The sequence below is a fragment of the Notothenia coriiceps genome, unplaced genomic scaffold (assembly GCF_000735185.1).
Source record: "Notothenia coriiceps isolate Sejong01 unplaced genomic scaffold, NC01 NC01_scaffold00019000, whole genome shotgun sequence".
NCBI lineage: Eukaryota > Metazoa > Chordata > Actinopteri > Perciformes > Nototheniidae > Notothenia > Notothenia coriiceps.
Genome location: NW_011351701.1, coordinates 883,723 through 904,480, shown reverse-complemented (window position 1 = coordinate 904,480; position 20,758 = coordinate 883,723). Strand labels below are relative to the sequence as shown.

General features: G+C 41.8%; 1 protein-coding gene across 1 annotated transcript in view; it reads left to right on the top strand.

Moving 5' to 3' along the window:
* LOC104951635 (myosin-10-like) overlaps positions 1-20,758 on the top strand; it is a 37,466-nt gene that overhangs the window by 11,189 nt on the left and 5,519 nt on the right. Inside the window, exons 15-38 of the mRNA XM_010778345.1 lie at positions 429-581; positions 2,381-2,554; positions 3,004-3,177; positions 5,281-5,395; positions 7,337-7,530; positions 7,785-7,906; positions 7,999-8,068; positions 8,354-8,514; positions 8,905-9,013; positions 9,606-9,737; positions 9,908-10,114; positions 10,558-10,695; positions 10,880-11,003; positions 11,604-11,775; positions 14,242-14,454; positions 15,004-15,148; positions 15,268-15,474; positions 15,612-15,716; positions 16,050-16,202; positions 17,796-18,044; positions 18,138-18,350; positions 19,181-19,393; positions 19,502-19,663; positions 20,365-20,493. Coding sequence (XP_010776647.1) covers positions 429-581; positions 2,381-2,554; positions 3,004-3,177; positions 5,281-5,395; positions 7,337-7,530; positions 7,785-7,906; positions 7,999-8,068; positions 8,354-8,514; positions 8,905-9,013; positions 9,606-9,737; positions 9,908-10,114; positions 10,558-10,695; positions 10,880-11,003; positions 11,604-11,775; positions 14,242-14,454; positions 15,004-15,148; positions 15,268-15,474; positions 15,612-15,716; positions 16,050-16,202; positions 17,796-18,044; positions 18,138-18,350; positions 19,181-19,393; positions 19,502-19,663; positions 20,365-20,493 — 3,834 coding nt within the window. The remainder of the gene's footprint in view (positions 1-428; positions 582-2,380; positions 2,555-3,003; positions 3,178-5,280; positions 5,396-7,336; positions 7,531-7,784; positions 7,907-7,998; positions 8,069-8,353; positions 8,515-8,904; positions 9,014-9,605; positions 9,738-9,907; positions 10,115-10,557; positions 10,696-10,879; positions 11,004-11,603; positions 11,776-14,241; positions 14,455-15,003; positions 15,149-15,267; positions 15,475-15,611; positions 15,717-16,049; positions 16,203-17,795; positions 18,045-18,137; positions 18,351-19,180; positions 19,394-19,501; positions 19,664-20,364; positions 20,494-20,758) is intronic.

The window sequence follows — 20,758 nt, the reverse complement described above, 5'->3', positions numbered from 1 at the left end:
CGACATGAAATAAAAACTCTGAAGTTGAAACATTTAAAAAGTGATGGCTGTACCAGTGAAGGAAAAAGAATGATATCTTGCCTTGTATTGCATTTTACTGAGCACATACGAAGGCAAGTTTTACTTTCTCTGAAACTTCTCCAAAGTACGTGTCCTGTTTATAAATCATTCATTTTAAAGTGCTATTGCAGACTTCTGAACATTATGGCTTCAGCTCAATCTAACAGCCTTTGTCTCAACTGTTTTAGATATCAATACACGTCTGTCACATTAACGGTATACAGTATCTCCAAGATGTCAGAGTCCATTTCTGAATCTGAATTCTACTGACTATTGCCCCGATCTACCTGTGCTCGCTCTCTGCCATGGCCGCTCTTCCTCACCTGACATTGTCTTATTTTACCTCTGGTTTCCTTTTCTCCCTCCAGGCTGACTTTGCTGTTGAAGCCTTGGGTAAAGCGACATACGAGCGTCTGTTCCGCTGGCTGGTCCATCGCATTAACAAAGCTCTGGACAGAACCAAACGGCAGGGGGCGTCCTTCATCGGCATCCTGGACATTGCTGGTTTTGAGATTTTTCAGGTTTGGATCAAATCTTTACAAGTTTTAATCTTAAAAGAAGAATGTTTGTCAGGTTGTGGCTGGAGAACATGGTTTTTGCTGTTGTTGTGTTTCTCTTACAAGCTATCTACATTTGAGGTTTTGAGCTCTTGTCATTTACACATACAGGACTGTCTCAGAAAATTAGAATATTGTGATAAAGTTCTTTATTTTCTGTAATGCAATTAAAAAAACAAAAATGTCATACATTCTGGATTCATTACAAATCAACTGAAATATTGCAAGCCTTTTATTATTTTAATATTGCTGATTATGGCATACAGACTTAAGAAAACTACAAAAATCCCATCTCAAAAAATTAGAATAGTTCCTCAGACCAAGTAAAAAAAAAAGATTTATAACAGCAAAACACAATCAAACATTTGAAAATGTCATTAATGCACTCAGTACTTGGTTGGGAATCCTTTTGCACGATTACTGCATCAATGCGGCGTGGCATGGAGGCAATCAGCTGTGGCATTGCTGATGTGTTATGGATGCCCAGGATGCTTCAGTAGCGGCCTTTAGCTCATTAGCATTGTTGGGTCTGGTGTCTTTCAGCTTCTTCTTCACAATACCCCACATATTCTCATGGGGTAGGTCAGGGGAATTTGCAGGCCAATCGAGGACAGTAATGCCATGGTCAGTACACAGTTACTGGTGTTTTGGCACTGTGGGCAGTGCCAGATCATGCTGGAAAATGAATTCCTCATCTCCATAGAGCTTTTCAGCAGACGGAAGCATGTAGTGCTCTAAAATCTCTTGGTACACAGCTGCATTTACTCTGGGCTTGATGAAACACAGTGGACCAACACCAGCAGCTGACATGGCTCCCCAAACCATCGCTGACTGTGGGAACTTCACACTGGATTTCAAGCAACTTGGATTTTGCTCCTCTCCAGCCTTTCTCCAGACTCTGGCGCCTTGACTTCCAAATGAAATACAAAACTTGCTTTCGTCTGAAAAGAGGACTTTGGACCACTGTGCAACTGTCCAGTGCTTCTTTTCCTTAGCCCAAGTCAGACGCCTCTTCCGTTGTCTTGAGTTCAGAAGTGGCTTGACCATGGGAATACGGCTATTGTAGCCCATTTCCCGGACACGTCTGTGAACAAGCGACTTTTGATACCTGGACTCCAGCTTCAGTCCACTGTCTTTGAAGCTCCCCCAAATTCTGGAAGTGACTCTTCTTCACAATGCTGTTAAGGCTGCGGTCATCTCTCTTGGCTGTGCAGCGTTTCCTGCCACATTTCCCCCTTCCAACAGACTTTTTGTGGATGTGCTTTGAAACTGCACTCTGTGAACAGCTTGCTCTTTGAGAAATTTCTTTTTGTGTCTTACCCTCCTGATGGAGGGTGTCAATGACGGGTCCTCTGGACAGCAGTCAGATCAGCAGTCTTCCCCATACTTGTGATTTAGTTTACTGAACCAAGCTGAGTGTTTTTCAAGGCTCAGGAAACCCTTGCAGGTGTTTCGAGTTAATTAGACGATTCAAGTGATTCGTTGAACACCCTACTAGTATACTTTTTCATGATATTCTAATATTTAGAGATAGGATATTTGAGTTTTCTTAAGCTGTATGCCATAATCAGCAATATTAAAATAATAAAAGGCTTGCAATATTTCAGTTGATTTGTAATGAATCCAGAATGTATGACATTTTTGTTTTTTTAATTGCATTACAGAAAATAAAGAACTTTATCACAATATTCTAATTTTCTGAGACAGTCCTGTATTTCATTCGTTCATGTTCAGAGTATTGTTCTTCTTCTTCCCTACTACAGTTGAACTCATTCGAGCAGATGTGCATCAACTACACCAACGAGAAGCTGCAGCAGCTCTTCAACCACACCATGTTCATCCTGGAGCAGGAGGAGTACCAGAGGGAGGGCATCGAGTGGAGCTTCATCGACTTCGGCCTCGACCTGCAGCCCTGCATCGACCTCATCGAGAGGCCGGTCAGTGTGGATGATTGGCTGATCTACTTGTTTTATTTTGGACATACTTAAACTCTTCAACAAATATTTTCCACCTATTCTTTTAAACTAGTCTTGTTATTGTTAAAAACACACTCTTAAGTTTCATAATACTTCACTTATCCAGTATACAATATTTAACTGGATACACAGTATTTTTTTTCCAATTTTAAAAATAAATAAATCATGCTTGTATTCACAGCATTTTTTTTAACCACCTGCTACATTTTAGGAAATAAATGAATGAACAAAAATTTGCTTATTCATATCTGCATTGAGTCAAAGTTGATAGTTAGTACTTGAGATGCCAACCATAACGCTCCTGAATAATAAACACAAAATACAAATACTTCAAGTTTTATCTCACTGTTATAAATACAAAGGCCTCTCTCTCCCAAGGCTTGAGTTCTGTCTTGTTATTGTTCGTTCAGGCGAACCCTCCAGGAGTGTTGGCTCTGCTGGATGAAGAGTGCTGGTTCCCCAAGGCCACGGACAAGAGCTTTATCGATAAGCTGAGCCAGGAGCAGGGCACACACTCCAAGTTCCAGAAACCTCGGCAGCTCAAGGATAAGGCCGACTTCTGCATCATCCACTACGCTGGCAAAGTACGCTTCTTTTTGAAAATGTCTTTAGGAATTAAACTCAGCAGGTTTCTGTTTTTGTTAAGTCCTCTGCTGGAAGGTTCTCCAAAGGAAAGAAATGGGTTCACCCACTGAAGGATAAAGCTCTCAGTTTATGGAGCTTGTTTAAAGATTATAGGTCAGGCTCTCTTCCAAACTGCACTCACAGACACATAATGAAAGGATCATTTTATTAATCATCTATGCTTATACAACTGATACCCTTATAGTTAAAGTGGACCAATCATGCTATATTTGAAACATATATTGTAGGGCCATACCTATAAAACATGTCTGTGAAGTTTTTTTTTTCAAAATACCAAACAGATCATGCATTTTAGCCATGCCTCATTTCGCTCCATTTGCTCTTTTCCAGCCCTGTTTTTGCAAGGGCTGATTCTGCTTTTGTGGCAGACTACTGCGCCACTCACAGGCCTGGCATATGTACTACAGCGTCTCCAGCGCTTTCGAGCGGTCTCTCATTCCCCTGATTGGTGGAGAGTTGCCTATATAGGCGGAGCACCCTTTTTCTGACGTCAGAAACATTCAAATAATAATAAAATCTGTTGCAGCCCCGTTTTTAGAGATTTGGGTATGGAGGAAAATAGAGAGGGTTGTGTTTTCTGACACTTGGTGAGTTCCCTGACACCATACTTGTCAACCCTCCCGATTTTCGCGGGAGACTCCCGATTTCATTGCCCTCTCCCGGTTTCCTCCCGGGGTCATATTTCTCCCGCATTTCTCCCGATTTCTGACAAATTCAGATTTACTCAGGACTGTTTCCACTCCGACTTTAATACAGCTACACCGTTTGGTTTCCATGGTAACACGTCTCTTTAGTAGCGCGCGCAACTCAAAGTCTGAGAGGGTGAGGCAGATAGTCACAGAAAACAGAACAAGAATCGACAACTACTCTACTCTCTGCAAGTATGCCTGACACACCGGGGACAAAAGCGATAAAGCGTCAGCTAAATGTAATGTACTTAGAAACATACAGTATGTTATATATAAATATATATATATGGCTCCCTTGCAGGACCAGCTGCTTTATTAATGTCTACACTCATATTTTCCACTACATCTCTTTTCCTCCCTGATATTCTTCTGCAAAATGTAAACACCAAGAAAGAAGTCGAAAATGATGCAATGTTCTCCTGTGGTGGGATTTCAGGGAAATACTGACTCCTGGTTTGATTGATATGACTTAGTATTGGAGTGGATTTGGAAGTTGTGAAGTGTGTTATCCAATAGGACTGCTGAGGAACACATCTGCTTACCATTAAGTGAACTTTGATGTCTTACACCACAATCAGTCAAAAACACAGAGGTTGAACTGTAAGAACATCTGCTGTGGAGAAATATCTGCAGCCCCATTGAGCCAAATGTTGTAAAGGTTGTCAACAGGAGTATGCACACAAAATATTACCTCGGAAATGCAGCCTGAAACGCTACAATAAAGTGTGACCTGTGCAGTATATAAAGTTAGTATTCGTAGTATGTCAATTTGTCAGATATACAAAATATTTATACAGAGATTTCTTATTGAATATATGTTTAAGCATCATAGGCATTAATACACAGTCTGGATGGTTACACAAGAATACACATTGATAGAGTTGTTGATACAGCCTTTATAGCTAATCCTTTCTCCTTATGTTTCCTCTTCTGTCAAATGACTTCCTGTTCATCCCACTAAGTTATAGTTTGAGCTCCCCACAGACCCCAAGTGAGACCCCTACCCTCAATGTTTAAGGTTTTTTGCCAAAATTAATATTTGAGGGTTAAAAATATCGGCCCTTATTACTTGTTTACATAATAACTTAACATAAATATTTGTCTTTACTTTTTTTTTTTGTGTGTGTGAGCAGTGAAAATATAAATGTATAAACAAGGCTTAAACTATCTAATGGAGACATTTGACCTCAAATATACTTTTGGCATTCAATGAAATAAACAGAATAACAATAAAACCTGAAGAGCTAATGTTTATTGACATATTGAAATTAAAACAAATCCTTAAATGTGCTGTAATAATAATAAGGTATTAGTTTTGTCCATATCTCTGAGTTGTACATGTGATTGTTCCAGGTGGACTACAAGGCCGATGAGTGGCTGATGAAGAACATGGATCCCCTGAACGACAACGTGGCCTCTCTCCTGCACCAGTCAACTGACAAATTTGTGGGTGAACTTTGGAAAGATGGTAAGCTGCTACTTTCTTATCTCTAAACGTTTCAAATGGTGCTAAAAATAATCAATTTGAGTAACTCATCCGTTAAAATTCTGTATGTATGTACCTGTTTGCTTCTCACTCAAGCCTACTAACAACAGCTCTCCTTGTTGACCAAAGCCTGTTCGTTTATGATAACTGAGGATACACTTAACGTCGCCCTCCCCTCCCTGTCTCTCTCTCTGTGTTGTAGAGATTCAGACCATTCAAAGGGCTTCATTCTATGACAATGTCACTAGTCTGGATGACCCCGAAGGTGAATGAATGGGTCGTGCTGTAGCTGACCTGGGCCAAAATAATAATAGCAACACATTTACCAGTAGGCAAAATAAAAATGATTGCCAGAAAGGTTCTTAAAAGTGTACTGGTATATTTTTGCCCAGATCTGTATGTGTCATGCTTCAGCCGGTGCTGTGTCTGTCATAGCTACAATGGCTCCCATTTGCTTCCAGGCTGCATGGCTCCCTTGTCTCAGCCAAAAGCAGTAGTCTCTCCTAAATATTTAGAATATATTCAACTGCTCCCTCTAGTCAAATCAACGTGCTTTAATTTGTGTCAGTATTTTTGTAGGCTGACATGGTTCTTGTGATCTCTGTGTGTCCAATAGCCAAGAAGCAAGTGTTTGGATGGAGTGCAGCTGCTTGCAGCTTCATAGATTATTTCTGTTTCTGCCCCTTCTCTGTCATGTGAAACATCCACGAGCAATTTAGGGTTCGAGTCCTGACTGAAGACTATTTAATGACATTAATTTCCCGCCTTCCTCCTGCCTAGATAGGATCAGAGTAGCGGGAAATTGAAAGCAGATGTCGGTATTTGTTTTGGCTCAGAGCTCAGCCCTCAATGTGAGGGTCCAGACGGCAGGCCATACATCATCTCAGTCTAAACTCCAGCAGTCTGTGACTAGACAAACAGATTTTATTTAGACAGTTGGATATTAACAGGTGCCATAGTGTATATTTAATTGAGTGTTAAATCATAACATATGACTAAATAAGTCTACTGACATTATTGCTAGATCATAAAACTATTTCAATATGTAATGAATAATTCTGTCGATATTCTATATTCCCAACAAAAATCTGCACAAACTGACAAGTTCCTTTATCGCCATGCAGAAGTTCAGACATTATGCTACTGTTTTCACAGGCTGAGTAGCATGAACTATGAGTAGTCAATTCCTCCTCATGGGTAAAATAGTTGGAGTACCCTTTTATTATAGGTTGTAAAAAGGTCTATTGTAATATGTATTCATTCAGTGTCTGCAACTCCTTTAATGTTAACATATTAGAAGTCAAATGTTGAAAAGTGTTCATGTAGCTGCCATCAAGAATCGTCTCTCTAATCCTTGAGGACCAAATAAAGCCTTTAAATTCATCTTTGTTAATATGACATATGACCCTGTAGGAAAATATATGCTACACTTCCCATCTGCAGAAACTAGTGTTAGTTCCAGGGGTTCCCAAAGTGGGGGTCGCGAGATGATTACAAAATAAAAATGGAAAATTAAAAAAAAAAAAATTATAAAAAAAAATTGATTATTTTTTTAATAATTTTTTTTAAAAATTATTATTAATAATAACGTTTGCATAGACATTTTTTTCTTTGACAATGCACTAGCGCAGTGTTTCTCAAACTTTTTCTCTTTTTTTTTCTGAAATTAATTCACTAGCACCCCCCCGTCGACAGGGGGTCGCCAGTCTCCGGCACTGTTATTTTGGGGGTCGCGGGCTGAAAAGTTTGGGAACCCCTGAGTTATACCCCTGAGTGTTAGACTGCAGTGTGTAATGTCTTTTTCATCCATCTGCACCTCATGTAGCTACATTTTGTCATTGTGTGGCTGCTGCTGCTGTTTTTTCTCTGCCCCCCCCCACAAAGGCTCCTCGCTCTAACCAGTTCTCCCCCTCTCCCCATCAGTCGACCGCATCGTGGGCCTGGACCAGGTGGCAGGGATGAACGAGACAGCCTTTGGCGCCACCTACAAAACCAAAAAGGGCATGTTCCGCACGGTGGGCCAGCTCTACAAGGAGTCGCTCACCAAGCTCATGGCCACACTGAGGAACACCAACCCCAACTTTGTCCGCTGCATCATCCCCAACCACGAAAAAAGAGTAAATAAAGAATTAATATGTATTTGTTAGAATCTGCATGTTGAAAAGTGGAGAGTCAGCGACCTTTAACGATGAAATTATGATTGATTTACCCTGTACCATGTTGAGTCTGCTGTCACTTGATTTCTGGTCAGTCTATAACGTTAATTGCTTTGAAATCCAGTAATGCTAATATCAGTTCAGTTTAAAGAGCAGAAATTGTACGATATAAAAACTTGTTTTTGGTCTTAATTGTTTATTTGTTTCTCCTCCAGGCTGGTAAACTGGAGCCTCACCTGGTTCTGGACCAGCTCCGGTGTAATGGAGTCCTGGAGGGGATTCGTATCTGCAGACAGGGCTTCCCCAACCGCATCGTCTTCCAGGAGTTCAGACAAAGGTGACAAACCACAAAGAAGACATTTTCTTTTTAATTCCATAAACATTTTTGGAGAAAGAAGTACTGATCATGATGTACTTTATTGTTCACAGATATGAGATCCTGACACCTAATGCTATCCCCAAGGGTTTCATGGATGGAAAACAAGCCTGTGAAAGAATGGTAGTGTTTGTTTTTTTGTTCTTGCTGTATTTCAGTTTTGAGACAGAGCTACTAAATATAGGGAGTTTTGTTTTGCTTTTGATCAATTTCCAGGAACTTTTGAATCAAAGAACTTACCTCTTTAAATCCAAATTCTTTTGAAAAAGCCTGTGGTGAAAACTCTAAAACAAATACTTGTTTGATTGTGATGTCAAACTGTTTTACCATTAGCATGTCATACATTTTTTAAAACAGAATGTAAATGTTATGTTAAATACTTAACAACTGTTTATGTGTTGTTTATAGATCCACGCCCTGGAGCTGGACCCCAACCTGTTCCGTATTGGTCAGAGTAAGATCTTCTTCAGAACCGGAGTCCTGGCTCACCTGGAGGAGGAGAGAGATCTGAAGATCACCGACATCATCATCTACTTCCAGTCTGTTTGCCGTGGATACTTGGCACGCAAGTGGGTGCCAGATCTCTGTTTTATTTGATTTGATATGTATTACTTTAGCAGATGTATATGCGTTTAAATGCACAGGATGATTTAAGGACAGTGATGCAGCTTACACATTTGTCAAGTGTAAAGGCATTTCTCATGTCAAGTCACAACTTAGTGCTTGTAGCTCATCCTGGTAGTTCCCATAAAATAAATCACAAGTACTTGTAGTCCCCGTTGAGATTTAGCATTATTACCAGAGCAGTGAGGGAATACACTATTTATTAGTTTGTTTGCTGCTTTAACAGCTCATCGGTTCACTCAATCCAGCCCAACCTTGGTTTTTAAAAATACTGCAGACTTTAAATGCACCACGCTACCTCAACACGGCTATTATTGTTCCATTTCTTCTCTTAGGGCCTTTGCTAAGAAGCAGCAGCAGCTGAGTGCCCTGAAGGTCCTCCAGAGGAACTGTGCTGCTTATTTGAAGCTGCGACACTGGCAGTGGTGGAGGCTCTTCACCAAGGTGAGACACCCTGACAGCATCACAGCTGTACACTTCTGCTCCAGCTAAAGATCTGAGCATTTCAGAAATGACTGGTGGCATACCTCAACAATTACCTCAGTTAAACATGGACAACACAGAAAATGGAGAATACTCAATATCTCCCTAAGGCTTTAAAATGTTTTGCTCCCTATTGTATTGGAATTTGCAAGCGTTTCATGTTGTCATCAAAGAAAAGGGTTTTAAGGTTTTGAGTTAAGCAAACTCCATCTGCTGAGGAGTACAGCTCAATCAAATCCAAACGTTTTTTTTATTGATTATTGCCAAGGATAAAGTTAATCCTATTTTTGCCTTACTGAGCTTATTGGAGCAGGGTGTCCGCATGGCTTAAAAAAAGTTTTAACATAGAAAATCAAATAGGTGAGGAGCAGGTGCTATCAGACCTACAGCAAACACCATCGCTACTATGTACAGTAGCAACGTGTCATTTCATCGTGATTGGCAAGTGTCCATTTTAGCAAAAAACTAAATTAACTTAAGAGTTTTTAAAAATATTTAACAATTGAAAACCCTGTGGAGGTTGATTTGTTTGTCTTCTCTTCTACTCTGTCAGGTCAAGCCTCTGCTGCAGGTGACCAGGCAGGAGGAGGAGATGCAAGCCAAAGATGAGGAGCTGGTGAAGACGAAGGAGAGGCAGCTCAAGGTGGAGAACGAGCTGGTGGACATGGAGAGGAAACACCAACAGGTAAACATGCACTCCGTTATGGAAAGTACAGAACATAATGGGCTTCAAGCTCAGACCAACAATTACTTCACCAAAAGGTGATCAATTCATAATTTTTAAATAAAAATGGAAGGAATCAATCTAATGGCTAAGAAGGCTGGATATATGTTTGAACTCTCTCCCTTCTCCAGCTCATAGAAGAGAAGAACATCCTAGCAGAACAACTCCACGCAGAGACGGAGCTGTTTGCCGAGGCCGAAGAGATGAGAGTCCGTCTGCTCTCTAGGAAGCAAGAGTTGGAGGAGATCCTTCACGACCTGGAGTCCAGGGTGGAGGAGGAGGAGGAGAGGAACCAGAGCATGCAGAATGAGAAGAAGAAGATGCAGTCACACATCCAGGTGTTTATCCTCATCTGTTTAAACTCCCACACGCTCCAATCACTCGCCTATCTTTGATTCTGATATTCTGAATTCATCCTATTAGTTGTTGCATAATAAAAATGTTCCTCATTTGAACATTTAAATAACCTTTTGGCATTTTTATAAAAGTTGAAGAGAGTAGGATTCCATATTTGAGTAGCTGAGTGTGCAATTGGGAAACTCCTAAGTTATTCCTGAAGAGATGTTTTTCTCACTTGGATCCTTTATCTATTCATAAATATTAAATGTTGTAAAATGATTTTACAGTTTATTGCAAAGTGCTGTAGCTTTAGAGAGCTTTAACTGTCCGACTTCCATCACTTTAAAAACGTGTGTGTGTGTGTGTGTGTGTGTGTGTGTGTGTGTGTGTGTGTGTGTGTGTGTGTGTGTGTGTGTGTGTGTGTGTGTGTGTGTGTCCACAGGACCTGGAGGAGCAGCTTGATGAAGAGGAAGCTGCGAGACAGAAGCTGCAGCTGGATAAAGTGACAGCTGAGGCCAAGATCAAGAAAATGGAGGAGGACATTCTCCTGCTGGAGGACCACAACTCCAAGTTCCTCAAGGTGAGAGGATTAGATCTGCCAAAGATGGGTCGAACAAGAACAGAAAGAAAAAACAGTCTATAAATTAGATAAAATAAAGTAATAAATATTAGTGATTAATAGAAAAATGTTGACCTTTTCACCTCTTTAGAGTAGATAAGACTGTCTTAAAGTGACAGTATAATTGACTTATTTCACCCAACAGGAGAAAAAGCTGCTGGAGGACCGGATCGGAGAGATGACCTCCCATCTGACGGAGGAGGAGGAGAAAGCGAAGAACCTCGGGAAGGTTAAGAACAAGCAGGAGCTGATGATGGTTGACCTGGAGGGTAAGGGCTCCCAGCAAGCTGCTGCTTATATCATAATAACTCTTATCAGGACAAACAATAAAAGATGGATGGCCACCGTCACAGCTGGAAGACCCATTTTGTTCTGTTAGCTGCAGTTCTATAAGAAGTTCCATATAAGTAGCACATATGACAGAAATGACACACAAATGGGCTTCAATGAAAAGTATGAACGAATCGCGGAAAGAATACAAATCTGAAATCTATTAATGATTTTTTACTTTTCATGACTAGTAAAAAAAACTGTTTGTGTTTTGTTATTATATGTGTCGCTAAGGCCCGAGGTAAACACTCAGCAAAGCAGTTCATGTGATTAGCATGAGTTGTGTCAGGCTGTTAGCAATTAGGTGTTGGTGGCTTTTCACTTTCTGTGACCTCGTTGTGCCTCCTATGACCCCTCTGTGACCTCGTTGTGCCTCCTATGACCCCTCTGTGACCTCGTTGTGCCTCCTATGACCCCTCTGTGACCTCGTTGTGCCTCCTATGACCCCTCTGTGACTTTGCTCATTTACCTCTTGTGATTAACTGAAGCCAAAAGTGTTCACATTTCTTACTAATCATTGATTTTGCCTTTTCTTTCAGAGCGTTTGAAGAAGGAGGAGAAAACGCGCCAGGAGCTGGAGAAGGCCAAACGCAAACTGGATGCTGAGACGACGGACCTGCAGGATCAGACTGCGGAGCTTCAGGCCCAGATAGAGGAGCTGAAGATCCAGCTGAGCAAGAAGGAGGAGGAGCTACAGGCGTCTCTGGCCAGGTCAGAGATCAACATATACAACATCAAACTGACAGCTTCAGACACCTTCAGTAAAACATAACACGGATCAACTCAATTCAAACATGAGCTTTTTAGCAGGGACAATTGATTAAAGTGTGCTACTCCAGAAAAAGAATGGTACTATAACTGAAAACAACATTTACGAAAAATGGAATAAAGGAAAGTATTTGATCAGATGACCCCAGTTCAATAATTCTCTTATCAGAAACTGAGCCAAAAGCTTTCCTTACAGTAGACAAAGGGACACATCCTATTATATTCAATTTCATTCATTGTCTGAAAGTAGAAGTATTTCTGTCCAAGCGCTTTGCTATTCACAATGATGGATATTGACTGAGCTGTGTCTAATTGATTTTGGTGAAAGCACATTATTATTTTGTATAAAAAGTATTATAACACTCACTACTGGGTGAACTCCTGTGAACCCGCATAACTATGAACCTAAACTGATGTGGGAAAATATCACTGTTAGTGCTGTTGCTCGTCGTTAGCATGTGAAGCTCAACTTCACTCACATCCTCTTACTAGTGCAGCACATCCTATTTCCATGACAACTGCACTCCAATTCAATAGAAAGACCTAAAATAGACAAAACACAAACAAGCACTCTGTCAACTCCAACTCTGACTCTGACTTAGAGCAGATAACGTCTTCAGCTGCTGCAGACGGTCTTTCCGCAGACCTACTCTGATCCTTCACTCTTCTCCGGCTGACAGCTTTCATGTTGGAAGCAGCGTGTCTGATTACAGGCACATTGATGTTGATTGATTGCGTCTGCCTTTTTCTTTGCAGTTGTTTTTCCACACGAAGCAATAAAGAGCTTGGCTAAAACAGGCTGTCATTTTTGCTGTGAAGGGGAAAGTCTGTTTTTTTAATATCACAAGATTTCTCTCAGCTATGAGTTTAAACGTTGTGTTTCTTACCACAACATATATTCTACTACACAAAACCTCTGTGTCCAGATTCTCTAAACAGTAGGAACAAAATATGAGCTATGTCATATTTAATTATTTTCCTCATTTAGCCGTCCCCAGATGTATGTTGATGAGGTACACGGCTGTGAAGGTCGTTGCTGTGAAGGTCAGCTCAGATTATTTTGATTTCTCAGTGGTTCCCTCTTTCCAGCAGGCTAATAGTCCAGGCTGCAGGGGTGGTTTGTTAATGTCTGAGTCATTTCACACTCAGAAATCATCAGTTTAGTCAAGCTTCAGATAATTATGCTTTCATTAAACTTGATGCGCCTCATTTTGATTACAGCAGCTATTCTGCAAACAATTGTATTTGTGGATTACAGGGAATTACTTTTAAATTGGAGTCATTAGTGCCTTTAATCAACTCTGTGGTGTTGTGCTCATAATGAAGTCGAGCCCTTATTACACCAAGTTTAATCAGTGCGTTTCTACTAGGGCTGCTCAATTAATCGTATTTTAATCGCAATTACGATTATGGCTTGCAACGATTACAAAAACAACGTAATCGAAAACAAAATTATAAAAAAATAATTGTTATTGGTTTTTCAGTTGAATTATACTTAAAGTTCAGGGTAATCAACTGTTCAAAACATACTGTTAAAAAAAAGTTTCTCCAATAAATTGATGTTTTCAAAGTAAATGGATAATCATTTTTAATAATTGTGATATCAATTATTGACCCAAATAATCGAGATTATGATTTTTGCCATAATCGAGCAGCCCTAGTTTCTACACAAGCGAGGAATGTTAGGGGGGTGTTGCAGCCAGCATTCATTTGACTTGGCCTCCTCACTTCCAGCAGCAAAACAAATCAACAGTCATCAACATGCTCATCATCTCACAAATAAAACACACACACACACACACACACACACACACACACACACACACACACACACACACACACACACTGTGGAGAGCTTGGGCAGAGAACCGTCCCCACACTGCCACCCTGTGTGCACCGGTGGCCTCATTTCAGGTGAAAGAATGTAAAAATCATTTTTAATAGCTGCTTTATTGCAGTACTGCTGTCATTTTGAGGATTTGAATATGTAATTGAAAAAGCTATGCAAAAATGTGCTGATGATAAACGTGTTCAAGACAAGTGTATCGATAAGTAATGATCTTGAAGCGTCAGATAAAGTGGAAGAAGTAATGTGTGTTGAAATGTCAGCTGTAGTTCAAACACTATAACAGAAAAGGAAGTTGTCCAATTTAAAGCCTAGAAGGGTGTTACTGGTATGGTCAGCACTGGAAGTGTTTACAAGAACATAAGACCTGGATTCTTGTACTTTTATATTCACATACTAAAACAAAAAATGAAAAAATTCAGCTAAAATATTGATGTGGAATAGAGAAGAAGTCAGCAAATGATCTAAGCTGGAAAATGTTCGCTATATTCATGACAACCAAGTTTAAATAGTACGCTAAGGGTTTTGTCTGAACAACCGGCTTCCTTTGTGTCTCTAACCAGGAGTGACGACGAGACCCTGCAGAAGAACAACGCCTTGAAGCAGGTTCGGGAGCTGCAGGCTCACCTCGCTGAGCTGCAGGAGGACCTGGAGTCGGAGAAGATGTGCCGAAGTAAAGCTGAAAAATTGAAGAGGGACCTGAGTGAAGAGCTCGAGGCCTTGAAGACGGAGCTGGAGGACACGCTGGACACCACCGCTGCCCAGCAGGAGCTCAGGTGCTCATTGAACGCTGCTTTATTAATGAAATAAAGGGGAACTCATCAAAGCATCAAAGCCTGATTACAGGTGTCGGGGAGTCCTACTGCACATGGGTTAGGTTTAGGGACATTTTGGGAAATGAGTGACATCCCTCTAATCATTGATTAGAGCTGAAGTTTAAAAATGTAACATCTTTTAATGTGGACCAAGAAACAGGTGAGCCAAACACATCTACTGTATATACTGCAGCTGTAACTCTTCCCAGATTGAGGATAATAGCTTAATGCTACATTAGCAGGTATTAGCATTGGCAGCAGCTTGATAATACTATTTTACAAACATGCATAGATTAGTTTACTAGTTCCAAGATCTCGTATTGTTTTATTTTCTCCTCTTTTACATGTCACAGTTATCTCCATCACTATAATACGCTCTTCTTTGTGTACAGTTACTTTTTTTTTTTTGTTAAGCCGACAATAGCAATGAGGCCTTGCCTGTTAAGATGTATTGTGTCAAGGAGGGTGTGCTCTCCTATTAAACGTCTTTATTTTGTGTCTGCACTCCAGGTCCAAGCGAGAGCAAGAGGTGGCGGAGCTGAAGAAAGCCATAGATGATGAGACCAGAAACCACGAGGCCCAGATCCAGGAAGTGAGACAGAGGCACGGCACGGCGCTGGAAGAAGTGTCCGAACAGCTGGAACAGGCCAAGAGGGTGAGGGGCTCGTACCTGCTGACACTCGCAGAGCCTTTAGTCATCCCTTGTGTGTCATATTTACACAGAGCATGAAATGAAACTGGAAATGGACTGACATGTATTTGTGCTGTGTGCAGTTCAAAGCCAACCTGGAGAAGAACAAGCAGAGTCTGGAGAGTGAGAACAAAGAGCTGGCTGTTGATGTGAAGAGTCTGCAGCAGCTGAAGGGAGAGTCCGAGCACAAGAGGAAGAAACTGGAGTCTCAGCTGCAGGAGTTCATGTCCAGGACCACCGAGGTAGAGAGGGTCAAGGCTGAGCTGTCGGAACGCTCACACAGACTGCAGGTAAACGCCTCCAGAGACAGTCAGAGACGTAGCCTCAGATTACTCTGGGAACACAACCATGATTTGAAAGGGAATATTCATGGCACGCTGGATTTGTTTATTGTGGTTTCATCATCTCCCAATTTGTCTTTTCTCAGACGGAGCTAGACAATGCGTCCGCTTTGCTGGAGGAGTCGGAGAAGAAGGGCGTCAAACTGGCCAAGGAAGCTGACAAACTGAACGGCAAACTGCAAGACTCTGAGGTGCCCAGACAGAAACCACATCAGACAAGTTTAAAGCTTCACTTGGTTTAGAATCAATGTTAAAGTCACAATAAGGTGTCACATATTTGTCACACAAATGTTAAGTTTGAACAGCAAGATGGCAGCGTTGTTCTTGATGCACATGAGAGCAACGCTTCAAGAATAATGTAGACAAAGGAACAAGGTGTTTTAAGGTAACCTTCGATCATGGCATACAGCTAATTGAACAAATTCTAATTCATTAAAAAAAATGGTTGCTTTGATCTCACCAATTAGCATCTGAAAGGTATTTGTTGCTAAAATAACTTTCTGTAATGATCCTTCCTGGTGTAGGAGCTGCGTCAGGAGGAGACACGTCAGAAGCTGAACCTGAGCGGCCAGATCCGGCAGCTGGAGGTGGAGAGGAGCACCCTGCTGGAGCAGCAGGAGGAGGACGAGGAGGCTCGACGCAACCTGGAGAAACAGCTGCAGACAGTGCAGGCTCAGGTGTGCTTCCTGTAGATATTCCTACACATACACATCTGAATGTCGTAGGCACACACACATACTGTATGATGAAGGCCCCACTGATACTGGACTGAGGGCCAGGCTCAAATGTCCAGATGTTTACCAGTTGTTTACACCTGCCGTTGATGTGCAGAGCAGCATGCAAACAGCTGTAAAGCACTGAGACTCTGCAGCAAATGAAAGACAAGTGTCTGGAGGCAGATGTTTCTCAGTAGGGAACTGACATTTTACTGATACACTTATGTTCAATAAAGATTCATTATGCATCAGTCGCTGAGATTTCTCATAGAATGAAAAATTACACCGCTCATCATTTCTCATTTGCCCCTCTTAACACCAACATTGCACACTGGGCTTCTGAACATTTCGCCAACACTTAATTAACATGATGAACTACTGTATGATGATCACTTGTTGCATATGTGACCCGCTCTATTAAAATCAGTCAGAAGTCACAACGGCTCATTTCAAAATAAACTTGGATTTGCGTAAAAAAAAGAGTTTTTCGGGGTTCGGGTGTTTTGTTTGATTTTAAATAAACAAAGTCTTGGCTTTCAGAATATGAAACTTTTATTTTCCAAAATCACACGATAAATACATTTTTGAAGCTTGTAAAAGGAAGAAGAGGCACCTCTCATTCGCACTCGGCTCTTCTGCAGCACCGCACCGCCCCCCTCAGCTGAAATTATGAATGAAAGGCGTATAGTAATCATAGATAACACGGCAGGGTCCGTGACAGTTTGTTTTCATCTGATTTCAAATAAACAAAGTCTTGGTTTTCAGAATATTAAACTTGTTTCGGCAAATCCAGATGATAAATACAGCTTTGAAGCTTGTGACGGAATAATTACAAGCGGAGAACGGAGTAACTTGACGTCACAGCCGGCATAACAACAGCTGGTCTTTCTCGTGAGGGTTTTCCCCGGGAAACAAACACAATACACACAAACGCAAAAATACACGAACACACACACACACGTATACACACACACACACACACACACACACACACACACACACACACACACACACACACACACACACACATACACACACTATATCTCTCTCTCACACATACACACACCCCCTCTCTCTCACACACAGACACACACACACACACACACACACACATACACACACACACACACACATACACATACACATACACATACACATACACATACACACACACACACACACACACACACACACACATACTCGCGCGCTTCCCCCAGATCAGTAATCCAAACTAAAATATCTTCCCTCCGTACTACTTGATCATTTGCTCTGCTAATAACCAATCAGATCGATGGATTCCAGAGAAGAGGAAACTTTGAAGGCCTTTTTCTCAAAATGATGACTTGGTGACAGTCATTATATAATGTGACATATTTTGCTTAATATTTGGAGTACAAAAACAATCCTTATGTCATTAGAAAGCTATGAATCTCCTCTTTCCAACAGTGTATACAACTCAAAATGTGTCTTCGGGTCAATGCGACTGATTTCGATAGAGCAGGTCACATATTATCTTTCCATGAACTCACTGATTTGAAAAATGCCGTCCTCTAGCTGTTTGAGACGAAGAAGAAGCTCGATGAAGATGTGGGCTCGCTGGAGGGCCTGGAGGAGGTGAAGAGAAAACTCCAGAAGGACATGGAGCTGACCACCCAGCGCCTGGAGGAGAAGACCATGTCCATGGATAAGATGGAGAAGACCAAGAACCGCCTGCAGCAGGAGCTGGACGACCTGATGGTGGACCTGGACCACCAGAGACAGATCGTCTCCAGCCTTGAAAAAAAACAAAAGAAGTTTGACCAGGTACACTCGACCAACAGATGTTTCAGTAATGTTAGTTTCATTGATTTAGATTGATATCAGTGTATTGAGGGTCCTTTTCTTTTTCTACACTAGCTGCTTGCTGAAGAGAAGACCATCTCTGCTCGGTACGCTGAGGAGCGAGACCGCGCGGAGGCCGAGGCCCGAGAGAAGGACACCAAGGCTCTGTCCATGGCCCGCGCTCTGGAGGAGGCCCTGGAGGCCAAGGAGGAGCTGGAGAGGTTCAACAAGCAGCTCCGCGCTGAGATGGAGGACCTGATGAGCTCCAAGGACGACGTGGGGAAGAATGTGAGTGACCTTTGACCCCTTAAATGACTGCTAAATGCCAAATGAAATGTTAAGAAGAAGCAGAGAGGCGTTACAAATGTAGTCTATTTGGATTTGATTTACAGCTGCATTGATATTGTAGCTGCCAGGTCTAACTAAAGAGTATAGTATGATCAACCAGGGTAGTTTTCATTTCAAACCTTTATTTAACCAGGTGAATCCCATTGAGATCATTGACCTCTTTTTAAGGGAGACCTGCTTCAGTAGGTTCCACATGAAGACATAAAAACATAAAACAACAGAAAAACAAAAAGGACATCAAACAGCATATTTACAGAGTTTACATAGCTAGTGACATTTACAGGTGCCAACAGTTTCAGATTGCATAGTATCTTTCCGTGCTTTAAAAACATGTAGTGGAACCAAATTGCTCAGTTTCCATTCTTTTGGCAGACTGTTCCAAGTTAGTGGAGCTGCGCACCTAAAAGCTTTCGTCCCTAAGTCAGTCCTAGCACTCGACACATTTAACAAAACCACATCATGAGATCTCAGGCAGTAGCTACTTTCAATTCGCCGTGTGATCAGAGAGCCGATGTAAGAAGGTAGTTTACCTAAGATGGCTTTGTAGATGAACATGTACCAGTGACTGAGCCTCCGTACAGTTAGTGAAGGCAAGCCTGCCCTGGCATACAGGGTACAGTGATGACTTAATACTTTACAATTAGTTTAAATGTTTGTCATAAAACTCTTAAAGATTATTCTTCCTTCTCGAAATCCTCTCAGGGTTTTCTCTGGCCCTTTGCTCCTGCCTCTCTTGCTCATGTTACTGTTTTCCCTGTCGGTGCGTCCAGGTGCATGAACTGGAGAAGTCCAAGCGGACGCTGGAGCAGCAGGTGGAGGAGATGAGAACTCAGCTGGAGGAGCTGGAGGACGAGCTGCAGGCCACAGAGGACGCCAAGCTGCGCCTGGAGGTCAACATGCAGGCCATGAAGGCCCAGTTTGAGCGAGACCTGACGGCCAGAGACGAGCAGGGAGAGGAGAAGAAGAGGTCGCTCGTCAAGCAGGTACACGGGGCACACGGACGATGACCTGGCAGTTTTTATCAGGTGTTTTACATCGAGTGCTGAAACACTTGGTCCCACCTGCCATGCCGTGTTGTTTTACTCCTCCAGGTGCGCGAGATGGAGGCAGAGTTGGAGGACGAGAGGAAGCAGAGAACTCTGGCCGTGGCCGCCAAGAAGAAGCTGGAGATGGACCTGAACGAGCTGGAGGGGCAGATCCAGGCCGCCAACAAAGGCAGGGACGAGGCTGTCAAACAACTCAAAAAACTACAGGTACACACACACATGTACACAGGTCAGATTATGAGTATAGGAATTTCTAGAGAAGAACAACTGAACCTCACTACTGTTAAGAAAACAGTAATGACTCCCGTTTAAGACAAGGTTATTAATGGGTTATAATTCTTTGTCTTACTTCTATTGGGATAATCATGCTCTTAGCTTGCATGATGCTTTGGGGGAGCTAACAGCAGGTACTTCTTTGCTACGGAGTCAGTGAGTTAGCTGTCGACCATAACGTGAGCCTTATTTTTAGCCTATACATTTTTACGTTTTGGAAATGTTGGCAGTTTACACACGGATGATCTCTACATTACTTTGACACTGAAGAACGTGTGGTTTCTCTGGTCATTTCTGTTCTAAGTGGCTCCTCTCAATGATTTCTAAGCAGGCTGTTTATTCACAATGGGCATTATAGATAAGTGTGAGTAAATCAGAAACAAAAACATATGATGCTTATGTGCCCTGATTTAATTGAAGGGTCTCAGATTACCCTAATGGGCTCCGTCAGCTGCTGTCATTACTGCTGACCGTGTTGACAAGCCAAATCAGATCGATGAAACGAACTGACTGACTTCCTGTTGTTTTTACGCTGGGATGCATCTGTATACCTCAGAGTATAAAAGCCCCTGGCCTGAGTGGTCCCTGTCCTGCTGAGTCAGCGTTTGACTCTCTGCTCCTCCCTGTCTCTGCAGGCTCAGACGAAGGACTATCAGAGGGAGCTGGAGGAGGCCAGAGCCTCCAGGGACGAGATCTTCACCCAGTCCAAGGAGAACGAGAAGAAACTCAAGGGCCTGGAAGCTGAGATCCTACAGCTGCAGGAGGTCATGCTCCAGATTATTCATTTAATGTCAAATGTATTAAATTAGAGATCAGATCATGTCTGGTAAAACCTTTGTAAGATGTCTTTTATTGATGACAGGCAAAGTGACTTATGCAGGGTTCTTATGGTCATTAAAAACCTGGAAAAGTCATGGAAATTCAAAATGTTAATTCCAGGCCCTGGAAAAGTTTTGGAAAACAATATTTTTCCCAAAGTTTTGTAAAAGTCATGGAAATGTAACTAAAGTTGCATCAAATATAACTTGT